This window comes from Lepidochelys kempii, chromosome 10 (genome assembly GCF_965140285.1).
Source record: "Lepidochelys kempii isolate rLepKem1 chromosome 10, rLepKem1.hap1, whole genome shotgun sequence".
Lineage (NCBI taxonomy): Eukaryota > Metazoa > Chordata > Testudines > Cheloniidae > Lepidochelys > Lepidochelys kempii.
Window position 1 is genome coordinate 71,867,830 of NC_136389.1, and position 12,707 is coordinate 71,880,536.

General features: G+C 46.2%; 1 protein-coding gene across 1 annotated transcript in view; it reads right to left on the reverse strand.

Annotated features, from left to right (window-relative positions):
• The window catches only part of AGBL1 (AGBL carboxypeptidase 1), a 356,531-nt gene that overhangs the window by 298,400 nt on the left and 45,424 nt on the right, over nucleotides 1-12,707 (reverse strand). Inside the window, exons 6-7 of the mRNA XM_073304655.2 lie at nucleotides 9,377-9,542; nucleotides 7,690-7,763 (exon numbers count right to left, since the gene is read on the reverse strand). Of these exons, the coding sequence (XP_073160756.1) occupies nucleotides 7,690-7,763; nucleotides 9,377-9,542 (240 nt within the window). The remainder of the gene's footprint in view (nucleotides 1-7,689; nucleotides 7,764-9,376; nucleotides 9,543-12,707) is intronic.

Here is a 12,707-nt window from a genome sequence, read left to right on the forward strand (position 1 = left end):
TATCGACCCATTTGGGTCGGTCTCTGAGTTGATAGTTATAAAACGGTATATTACATCATGCCTTTCATCTGGGAATCTCTAAGCACCTGACAGATGTGAAGTAAACCAGCCACCCTTGGCAACTAGATGAGAGCAATGAAATTCATTTTTATGGAAGGGCAAACAGAGGCACAAAAGTTTAAGTCACCTGCCCACAGCCATAGAACGATCCACTGGCATGTAACTCAAAAGTCCTGGACAAGATTTTCAAAAGTGAGTAGTGGGTTTGGGTGCCTCGCTATTTGAGTGCCCAAGCTGAGACACCTTATAGGGGCCTGATTTTCAGAAAGTGCTGAGACCCACCCTCTGAAAATCATGCCCATTTAAAGGTGTCTCAACTTGGCCACCCAAAAATTGTGGCACCCAAAGCCACCAGCCAGTCTCCTGAGTATCCAGGATGTGCTGATGTAACCTGCAGATGTGCTGCCTCAGGTGTTGAATGAAGGAGTGAGAAAACACCTTTGATTCAGAGACAGACAATCAAACAATTTAGATTTAAGAAAATCCCACAGTGTGTCACAGGCAAAATGAGTTTTGCTGATTACCAGCAAAATAGCATCTTCTAGTGTCCAGCCTCTTCAAACCAAGATTGCCTTGGTCCCCACTGCTGCTCATGAGGGCCCCCTCTCTCTGCCTTTGAAACCCAAATCCCCATCCCTCTACTACACACCTCACTGAGCCCTCAAGCGCTGATTTCTCATCTGTTACTTTATTTATATCTTTCTACGCTGTTGATAAATAGCTTTTAGTCTCTTGACCAATCCATCTTCTGTTCATTTTTTTTTTTTAATTCTTTTGGGTTTGCAGTTATCTATAAAGCAACGACAAGGATCATGTCTGAAACTTGCACATCCAAAGGCAACTGTGCATTGACATGCATCCCCCTCCGTATCAGATACAAGAGTCAAAGACATGCAGTGTCAAGTGTTTAGTCATCGCATAAGAGAATGGGAAGGGGGGGTCGGGTGGCTAAATGGCATTGATGAATGGCTGCGACATGACAGCATTATTCAAATAATTCAGCATGCAGTTAGCAAGCATTCACCACCAAACCACAACAAAGAAGCAATTTGCTCTTGATAATAACTTCAGAAATTATTCTATTTATCAACAAACTCCCATGAACACCAGGGTGTTGACAGCAGTTCAAACCCTGAGCCATAGCAGTACTGAAAGGCTGAGCTGTTTCTACAAAATGTTACTTGTGTTGACTTGAGGCGGTGGTTGGAACTGGTTGACATGCGAGTCAGCAGTGAGTGTTGGAGGTTTGCTGGGCTCTTGAAGATTGGTTTGGATGGACTGACAGTTTGGAGAATTATGTGGAATCTGTAGGGGTGGATTTTAATGATTTGGATGGTGGGGATGGGCTCCATGACAGGACTGGATGTTCGATTGGTACAGGGACTCCGGTTTTGGTAGAGCTGATCAAATAGTTAGAGAGAGGATTCACAAATATTTTCACCAACAAAAGTGTTGTGCTAAGTTCACTATGATTAGTATTAGACATTATTCACATATATTTGAACACCTGCCAAGTAGCCGTGAAAAAGTTTTTGAATCACAAAAGTATCAGGAACTTGAGCACAAATGATTCTTTGCACAAAAATTTTCACTGAAAGTTCACGACTCATCCTCCATTATCAATCTGTGTAAAAGTCAGTCAGAAGGTGGGATAGCATGAGACTTACGACCATACGAGACAACCATACGAGACCAATAAATAAAACTCATATTCAAAGCAAAGTGTTGGCAAACAGCCAATAAACTAAAAACTGTTCACAACTAGTTGGTGAATCCTTATGAATAATGAACATAATTACAGATTTTAGGATGTGTTTGGGAATGAATTACTAAACAAAAAAGGGGCTAACTTGGCAAAGAACATGATTTCTAATGAACAGTTTGGCCAGTTTTCAGATGAAAATAGTCACTAAAGGGAAGGTTAGCATGCTGAGCCCATTTGTTTTCTTTCCTTTTTGTCATTTGGGTGACATATTAATGTTCAGGTAGGCAGGTCAGGCAAACAATGAAAATAACATTCAATTCACATCTAAACTGCATCAGATCACACGGCATTTGTGCCCTTTTGAATTTGATGACCACAAACATTTGTAGGAACAAGATTTTGTTTGCAAATACGTTTGAGAGGGCGAAAACTCATTCATGCTGGAATGTGTGTTTGTACAAAGATGCATTTTCACAGCAAGAACTTTTGCATGTGTAAGCAGGGTCTGAATGAACTCTCCCCTGACAGCTAGTTTGGGAGGGGGAGAGACTTCAGGGGCAAACTGAATATACATGAATACACTACTCTGTGTAGGTATCTAGCAGACAGGACTTGTGTTGCTCCAAGTGATCAGCTTTGTCTGGTGTTGGGTTACAAATCATGCCATCAGGTGGTCGATGACATCTACATAGAACACATCAGCGGACATCGGCAATACCAGGAGGGATGAGCTGGAATGCCAATGAGAAGCACTGTTGGGAAAGTTACTGAAATACTTTCCTGATGGATTGTATTTTGTAAATGGACAACCTACCCTAAATGCTCAATTACTGAGGGACAATCTTCACTCATTGCTATATTTGCTTTCCACAGCCAACTCTGTATAACTTTTCATGAGTGATGTACCTGAATACTTGGATGCAAATATCCAAACTGTATTCTTAAATGTATTCACCTAAATTTCGGTTTGCTGATTATGCACTATATGTATCTTATGACTTTTAAAACAAACTTTGTATTTGTGGATAATCTAAGCACTATACCCAGATGTACAGACACTCTTTTCTTAATCTGTGTATTATTATATAACTTTTAATACTGAATGCAGGGGTAGTGAAATGTTGTTATCAATGTTATCTTCACTGTATGAGTAAAGGCGAGCAGAACTGTGTTAAGCTTGTCCCGACTGAAAGGAACTCGCTAAGCCAGGGGCTCGAATGCCAGACCCCTGGGAAAGTAAGAGGGGCAGAGACAGGTCTCCCAGCCAGAAGGTGTGGACTCTCCCTAAGGGTCTCTGATCTAGTTTAACCTGTCTCTTCCCACTGTTCAAAGATAGAGCTAAATAGGCTTCATTAGGAGCCCTTTGTTATGTTAAAGTGCTCAAATGAGAGCTGAAATCACTTGAGATGGGGCAGTGTTTCTGCCCAGCCTGCCATAGCTGAAAATCATTAAGAGACTGATGTGCAGAGATCACAGCAAAGAGGCAAGAGGGAGTAGAAGATGACTGACAGTTGGCTGGAAAACAAGCGGCTGGCGAGGCAACGAGCGGCTGACGAGCAGCGGGCAGGGTGACTAGCAGAGAGGAACCGTGGCTGGCGGGCCAGCCAGGCAGTGAGGAACCACAGGTGGTGGGCCGGCCAGCAGAGAGGAACCGTGGCTGGCAGGCCGGCCGGTGGAAAGGAACTATGGCTGGTGGGACAGCCAGGCGGCAAGGAACAGCGGCTGGCGGGAAGGGCAGGACAGCCAGGAACAGCGGCTGGCGGGCTGGCCAGGTGGTGAGGAACCGCAGCTCGCAGATCAGCTAGCAGAGAAGAACTGTGGCTGGCAGGTCGGCCAGCCAGAGCAAGTGCTCAGATGGCGGTGCAAGCAAGGTGCCTTCTTCCCTGGGTTGGAGGTGAACTCTCACAGATGCACCTCTGAAGTCTAGGTACTCACTGACCAAGGACAAACACTGTGAGTGGGATATGGTGAGGGAGCACTCTGAGTCGGGTGTCCTGCTCACAGTATTATGATTATAAATCCTGCTTGTGGCATTTTTCCTAATTAATGTCGGGTAACTTCCCTCCTTTCATTAAAAGTTTCTTCTCTACACTCAGACTCTGTGTTTGCGAGTGGGGAAGTATTGCCTCTCAGAGACACCCAGGGGTGCTATGTAATTTTTCCAGGTTACTGGGTCAGGGCTTGAGCTGGTTCTGTGCTGTATTGTTGAAAAGGAACCCCTAGATATTGAACCCAGCCCGGGTTGCTGCCGGCTCCACCTAGTAGAAGGGTTGCAAATGCATCCTCAATTTGTGCCTTTCAGAGCTGGGTGTGGCAGGGAAAGAGAGTGAGGAGAGAAAGCAAACAATGTTCTGAATAATTATTTGTTCATGAGATGAGCAGGAACAGGTAAAAGAAAGTGGCTAAGAGTAGGTGCTCCAGCTGTAGCTTAAAGGAGCCAAGCTGTTTTAAAGACTGGGGTCCAGGTACATAGCCAAAATATAATGCTATTGTGATAGGGAAAAAAGGAAAAGATTAATACTTCCTAAAATCTCCTAGGCCTCCTATCACCTTCTCCTTAAAGTGCCTCCCATCCCTTCTGCCTGGAAGAATCAAAGCTCCAGTGAGACTTATTCATGACTCTAGTTGTAAAAGGTATAATCACTCAAATGGGAAATGGAAAAAATACCATGTGACCTACATACAGCTCAAATTGGGACTATGAAATACATGAGGTGACAGTTCGTGAACAAACCATGGCCTGAAAGCAGATCACCCAAAAGTTTTATTCCTGTAGTAAATGCGAGCGAGGAAGAAATGTGGGGAAATCATGATGCTGTTCAGAATCTGTTGGGGAACAGAAACAAGGAACTCAGAGTGATGACCAGATTGTTCCCGGGATTAGATTGGCCAGCTCTCTCTATAATAAAGGGCAAATCATATAGGTTACCTACACAAAGCTGAAGTATTCTCAGCTTCTCAGACACCATCCTGGCTACTGCATCCAGCAGTGCAAGTAAGTCAATGCAGTCTGATATGCTGGAGCAGCAAGCTATCTATAGCCAGTACGGCGTACTGGAAAGACACCATACCGCCCCCAGCCCCTCCACAGAGCTGCCTCTCAGGAGAACAGGGCTGGGTGGGGGAGCTGGGAGCAGTACGGAAGCGAAAGGAGTTGCCGGCATTCTGTTCCTTTCCCTGCATGCTGCTGCCCCCGCAGTAGGGAAAGGAGCAGAACCCCCAGCCCTGTCCCCCGGCAGGGCTGCCGCTGTGTGGAGCCGGAGGAGAAGCAGCTCCGTGAAAGGGTAGGGAATGGGGCTGGGAGTTCTTCTGCTCCTTTCCTGGGATGGGGAGGGGAGAGGAAGAGTGTAGGGGCTCCGGGCTGGGGGTGGGGCAGAGTCATGTGGGGGGGTCATGTGGGGAAGTCACATGCCCCCCGCCCTTACCTGGTGTGCTCCCCACCCCGTACTGGGAAGAAAATAATATTACTTGCACCACTGGCTGCATCCCAAACTGCCTAGACGTCTGCCTGAACCATTTAGCCGTGTGTTCAAGAGACCGCCCTTCCAAGGAAGATGTTGCTCTTGCCTTTTCTGCGGTCAAGCAGCCCTATATGATTATATATCTGCTTTGGGTCCACAAACAAATCAACTTTCTCTCTGTGAATGGCAAGGGTGCCAATTAGGGAGGGCAACACACCAGGGATGTCCCTAGCTATTCTGGGGCCCTACGCAGGCCTCTGAGGGGGTAGGAGCCGGGGGGCTGGCCCCAGGCCTCTGTGGGGTGGGCCTGGCTTAGGGGGCAGGGGAGAACCACCCCCCAGCACTCACCGATGGTGCGGCTGAGCTCAGGGGAGTGGAGGCAGGGCTGGGGCGGAGCAGGGGTGGGGCTGAGGCGGGGAAGGGGCAGGAAAAGGGCACAGGCCATGGGGAAGAGCCGGAGCTGGAGCAGCACACAGCTGCGCAGGGCACCCAGGAAATTTGGTGCCCCAAATTTCCTGGTGCCCTACACTGCTGCGTGCTTTGCGTATGGGTAAGGACGGCCCTGCAGGACACCTCACCCTGAGTTTCTTGCAGGAGGTGGGCTTCCAGGCGGACCTCTTAACTGCACAGAATTAGTGTGGAATGCAAGTTCTGCAGACAGGTGCTTCTGGCAGCTTGTGCCCTTGGGGCAGGGAGTCAGTGTCTTATTTACAAACAGAGGCAGGGTGATTAAGATAAGAAAGGTTAAGGATCTGGAAGTCATTAGATGAATCTGTAAAACAATAATCCCTCTGGGAGGGAGTGGGGGTTGTAGAGAGAAAGCAGGGGACTCAGAAGAAATATAGCCAAGCCCTCTAAGCCAAGTTTACTTTCAGAAAAGAGGGAGATGTGAGGCGGGCAGGTGAAAAGAAGGGGCCAAAACCGAGGGAAGGGTTAGCAGTGATATAGAAAAGTTTCCACTCTACTTGTGGTACTTATGTGGCCCCATCACCATAGTATCTGAGTGCCCTTCGGTGAGGTAGAGCAATGCTATTATTCCCATTGTACAGATGGGGCACTGAGGGACACACTTGGATGACCAGATGTCCCAACTGTATAGGGACCATTCCGACCTTTGGGGCTTTGTCTTATATAGGCGTCTCTTACCCTCCACCCCCTGTCCTAATTTTTCACACTTGCTGTCTGGTCACACAAGGGGACACAGACTAAAGGCCAGATTTTCAAAGGCATCTAGTGGGAAAACGTAGTCCCTGAGCCAATGCATATATGATGTGTAACTCTGGATAAGATGGCCTGGATATTTAAGTATGAAGTGTATAGTTATTGACCACACATGTTATCACGTGTTCACTGTGATGTTAATATCTATGGCAATAGTTTTACTTGATTAACATCTAGAAGATTAGACCCTCCAATTTTCTTTCAGGAGGAAGAGCTGCCCAGAGCTCCTGTGCTGTTAATTTTCCTTTCCTGCCTGCAGTGGCCCTGAGATACCTCAAAAGTCTCAATATTTTTCCTCAACTTTAAAAGACAGAATTTTCTTGATGTTTGGTTTTAAATATTCTCCTGTGAAAACTGCAATTCAAGCACTGTAGTGTGACCCTCCTGGAAAGTAACTAGCCTCTAAACAGAAGGCAGTGTAGCCAACTCTCATGATTTTGTCATGAGTCTCATGATAATTATTGTTTTCCTTAAAGCTCCAGCTCCTGGAGTCAAGTGGATATGTGATGATTTCATCCTTCATTCTTAAAGAGAAATGAAGTTTCTAGCCCTTGCGGCTGTGGAGATGTGACCCCAGTGCACTGTGAAGGCTCAAAAAGCAGTATGTAAATAAAAAGAACACCAAATCTATTATTTTTATATAATATCATTATTTTTAAAGCCAATCTAATTATTTTTGGAGAGTTTCTAGTCTATTTGTAGTGGGGTAACACCCCTAGAACCCCAGGCAGGTGCAGTATAAACTCATGGGGTCTTGCCCTAGTAGGATGTTTCCAAAAGTTAAATGATCTATTCCAAGCTTGATGAACTGCAAAAAAAGTGATAGAAAGTAATCTAGATTTTTCTACAATTGTTGTATTCAACAATTAGTAACAAAGTAAGAATACACATTACAATTTTAAACCTAACCAGTGTCCCTTAAGTGAATTGACACAAGATGTCAGAACATGTTAGTATTAGAGCTGAGTGGGTCTAATATTTATTTAATTTTCTTTCTTTCTTTCTTTCGGAATTAGAAATTATTATCTGACAGGAGCACTCTACCTAAGTTACTATCTGAAAAACAAACAGAGTTTTCAGGTGCCCAAGTAGCCTCTGGAATCACAGTTAAAATTACCCCCCCCCCATCTGAAATGGTGCCCTTGCCCATCAGAGCTCAAAATTGGGGCGGGCGGGGGGCAAAAAAACTTCCCTTCACAGAACATGGAGCATTTTAAAGGAAGCTGTGACTCATATACCTACTTCCTCTTTATGCTCCAGGTCCTCGTTATCCAGGTCTTTTTCCACTTCTTCCTCACCATCATCTTCATAGCCATCTGCAAAAGTAGAAAAGAGGTGGAGCAGGTGGCCTCCATCATAATAGCCTTCTCCCTAGCCCACCCCAAAAAGGCAGGCCACCCTCATGTGCAGTATCCATGTCTTGTCCCTATAAACCACCACAAAGCTAAATGTAAGACTTAGAATAAAGATTAGATCCCATGTGTTCCATCAGATACAGCTTCATATGGGATCTAGGACTTCCTAGACGCCCATTACTGGTGTATCTGAGCACCTTCCATGTAAAAGTCAATAGCAACAATGAAGTCCCTAGTGGACTTTATGGCATCTCTGGCTCTTCTTCTTTCTGGGGGGTAAAAATTATCTTGGGCCTGGATTTTATTGCTTGATTTGCTTGGTTTAGATTTGCCGGAGGTGGGGTAGGCAAGTAGGGTGGTGAGTTTTATTCTTGCTATGGTATGTCCTACATGCCTAGACTAAAAGAAGCAGGAGTATCCAGAGGAAAGCAGAAACGTCCCATGAAAATCAAGGAAAATCCTGAAGATCAATACCTTCTAAAGAGATGAGGCAGAAAATTGGAGGTATAGAGCAGAAGCTCCACAATCTTTGCTGAAAATGGTTGCACACATGAAATAGTAGTCAGAGGTTTGTTTGGGTTGTACAATAATGGTGCTGGTAAGGAGCATGAAGGCTGGCAGTGCACAAGGTCATATTTGTTTCATTCCTGGGCACGCATCTTACATATATGCTGCTCCCCTGCCTGGGCATACACCCTCCTGGCCTGCAAGTGCTCACAAACTCCATTCACATAGCATAGCCGCAGCCAGATTATTCGAGAAGGAAAAAGAGCCATTGGTTGGCAGCATCAATTTACTAAAAAAGTTGCAAGGAAGGACGTGTGCACACACCCACACCCCCACACATGGGGGGTGAGGTATATGGGCCCGTGGTGCTTGTGCTCCACCAATATTTAGGAAAGAGGGCCCAGCTCCACCAATGTGTGGTGCTTTGGGGGGCTCCTGGTATCGCTCAGGGGAAGGGGCAGAAGCCAGAAAGAGATGGGGTGGGGGCTTGGGGGAAAGGGTGGAAGGGGGTGGTTTGGGGCCGGGTCACACGCTGCTGCCAGCGCCAGACACCTCCCCCCCTCCCCCAATAACCCTCCAGGCTGCCCTGGACCCCATGTCCCGCTGAAGGGCAGGGCCCCCCAGAGCACAGGGTCTGGGGCGGTTGCCACAGTCCATCCTATGGATAGGACGACTCCATTCTGGGCATCACCAAAAATTACATAAACCTGCTACGCTCTCTCTCTCACACACACACACCCTCCCTTCCCAGTTGCCATGAAGCAACAGTAGTTCCAGCCTTTGCCAAGGCCATTCTTTCAGGTCACTTTAAAGCAATAAGGATTAAATTTCATTTCCCCTACCCTTCACTATCTCACATCTCCCCTGCTGGCCTTGATAGAAAGTGAGGGATTCAGACCCAGTTCTGTAGCATAACAGTCTGGGTCACCATGCAATTTTAAATGAAAAGCTCAGGACTAGATTCCTCTCTCCCCTGGCCCCGACCTTCCATTCTCCCCATCAGTCCCTCACTGGGCCCCCCCCCCCCCCCACACACACACACATTCTCTCTTCAGTCAGCAATTTACCTTCAAGAACTGCAGGTGGAGATTCGGAGCTGACACTCCCAGGAAGAGAGAAGGAATAGGAGCTGTGTACTGTAGCCAAAGGCAGAGGCCCCTTGGGGTAGCACTTCCTCAGGATCTGGGCCACTGTAGTTACTATAGGATCAAGGAGCTTGCTATCCAGGCAATCCTAGGCACCAATGAAGAAGAATATTCAGTGATGTTTGCCATTCAGAAGCATCCTTCCTCTTGCACAGATCTGCCAGACATTAAAATAGCTGCTTCCCTGAAAGCCTTAAAGAGCAGCATTTGAATAATATTCAGGCAGTTCTGTGTCAACTTCTTATATTCCCGTGTTTCTCTTTCATCCTTTTCCTTCCTTATCACAGCAGGGAAGTCTACATGGGAGCATAGCATCTTGGTTTTTTAATAGTTTATCTGCTTCTACAAGTCATTCACCATCTCCTGGTACATCCATCTAAAGGGCACAGGGTTCCCTAGCACCATTCGAAGGCACTGGGGTCAGTAGCGTCTCAGAAAAAAAAAAAAAAAAAAAAGAGCACCTGCTACTGAATTATCCATACACCTCCCTACAGCTAGCATGGGGCAAAATTCTTCAGCTGGAGCTCTTTGGGGGGCATGAAATGCTGATTCAGCGACCAAAATGTTTTGTGAATTCGTGCCAGTTTCACCGAACTGATCATTTAAAACAAATGACAAAAAAAGTCTGAATGTTTCTATTTTTCAGTTTGAAAGAACTTTTAACTCAGAAATTTCCTTCCAATTTAAAAACACTTTTTTTAAAAAAAAGCTCTAAATCCAAATGAAATGCTTCATTTCACCAGAAATGAATTTTTCTTCGCTTTTTGGCTTTCTGAAAATTGTGATAGATTTTATTGTCAGCTCAACATTTTTTTTTCTTTTTTTTTTTTTTAATTTTTAAGACGTGCCAGCAAACTGGAAGTCTACATAAAACACAGTCCCCTCCAGCACTGAACTGTGGCTTAATACTGATTCAGAAGGGACAGCACTTCCTACTCAGCCACCCATGTCATCTCTGAGCCAGAGTGTGATGAGTAAAGCAACGATTATGTCACAGAGGTCACAGAATCCTTGACTTCCACTGATCTCTGTGACATTTTCTGCCCTGGGGCTGGAGCTCCCAGCCAGCCATGTCCTCACAGCTCCCAGTCCCCAGTCTGGTGGGGGCACCCTGCAGCTGTCCATCCACAGCAAGCGGCTGGCGGACCCTGCAGCTGCCCAGCCCTGACGGCCAGCAGGCCCCTGAATCTGCCCAGCCGCAGCTGCAGCTACCAGCTGTCCAGGGTGAGGGGACCCCACAGCAGCCCAGTCCCGGGGCAGGAGGACCCTGGAGCTCCCACACACCACATCAGTGGGGGACCCAGGAGCCCCAGCAACAGTGGGTGCTGAACCCACCTACCCCTTTTGTCAGGGATATTTTTAGTGAAAATCAGGGACAAGTTGCGGGCTGCCATGAATTTTTGTTTATTTCCCATGACCTGTCCCTGACTTTTACTAAAAATATCTGTGACAAAAGCTTAGCCTTAGTGATGAGTCATCAGAAGCAACTACCTGCAGGTCTAGTAATAGGCCCCGTGCCATTCAGCAAGGGTTTAGTCAATCCACAGGCAAGAACCCACACCCAGGTGATCCAACCTCAGGCACATAGGCTCCTAAGGGAAACCATCTCTCTATTCTGCTCAGCATCACTACCTGGCCAGGAATACTCCCATTGCCAATTGTTTTAATAGACTGCCCTTGCTCCCACTCCAGCCTACTCATCTCTGTTTCCATGCTAGCCAGCCCCTGTCCCAGCCTGCATCTGCTTCTACCTCAGCCGGGCACTCAGTGGTCCTGACATATCCCATGCAGGGGCAGTTTCCTAGATCTCCATTAGTTTTTCCCCATGCGCACGCGTGTGTGCACACACACACACACAGAGTGGAACCACAGATTTTCAGCTTGAAGGACTTTTATTTTAAATTAAGGAAAACAAGACAAGCAAGAATAAAAAGGGAATTCTCCTGGGGAGGGTGCAATGGGTGAGTGCCTCTTCTGGAACAAGGACAGCAGCTCTGAGAACAAAATGGTTGCTGCCTCTGCCCAAAGGTGGAGTTCTTAGACATTTATATGTGCAATACAGAGAAAACAAAGGAATCGTCGTTTCATAGCTACAGCGCATATATACACCACAGCCTCCTCAGGGGGAAGAGGACTGTAAAGCTAATATAGCTATCATCTGTCTAGCTAGCTTCTTATGCTGTACCATGCCTGCTAGCATAGTAGCTGAGTGTCTGTAACCTTGGTGACTTGGGACTGAGCCCTCACACACCACAATATTAGTAGAAGCCACAGAAAGCATCATAAAGGCACCAATACATGAAAGAGCAACATCAACATGATCTTTTATTACCATTCAGAATGTTTACACCCTCTCGGTAGACATTGAAAATGGAACAATCCAGAAGACAGAATAAATGGTTAGTGCCGCTGGCTGAGCATCCCACAGTGGGAAATATGGAGGGCCGAGGCTATTCAGCTCGTCCAGCAGGGTGATTGGTGAACAAACTGAAGTGCTTTGTAATACGCAATAAAAGGAAAACAGCTGTATTTTATACAGGCTCTTGGTTCACTTCCGCCTGTATGAATGAAGGGCATTATAAGAGTCTGTGGAATTAGGCAGGATTCCTATGGGGAGGCAAGAAAAATAACCTAGAATTAGGCAGGATTCCTATGGGGAGGCTAGAAAAATAAGAGTGGGAGAAAAGACAATTCTGAAATCAGCTCTGAGGAAGGGAAGAGCAAAGGCCTACAAGAACTGGTTTCTATTCACAGCTTTGCCTCTGACTCACTGTCTAATACAGGGCAAGTCACTCGGCTTCTCTGTGTCTCAATTTCCTTATCAGTAAGAGACACTTTACCTTGCAGCTATTTTTGTGAGCCTACGTTCACGAATGTTTGTAAATGCTTTGAGATCCTCACATGATGTGGTCTGTAAGTGGGCAAAGAACTGTTTGTGAAGCACAGTATAACGTCAAACAGAAGTCCTCTGGATACAGTCCAAAGGTGCGGATTAAACCACATAGCATCTCATGTATGCGCAAACAGTGGTGTGAGGGTAAAGTTGCTGCAGGCATGCTGCTTGGAAGGGTGATAGTAGCCGTGAACAGACTCAATTCTTAGTTCACAAAAAGAAAAGGAGTACTTGTGGCACCTTAGAGACTAACCAATTTATTTGAGCATGAGCTTTCGTGCTCAAATAAATTGGTTAGTCTCTAAGGTGCCACAAGTCCTCCTTTTCTTTTTGCGAATACAGACTAACATGGCTGTTACT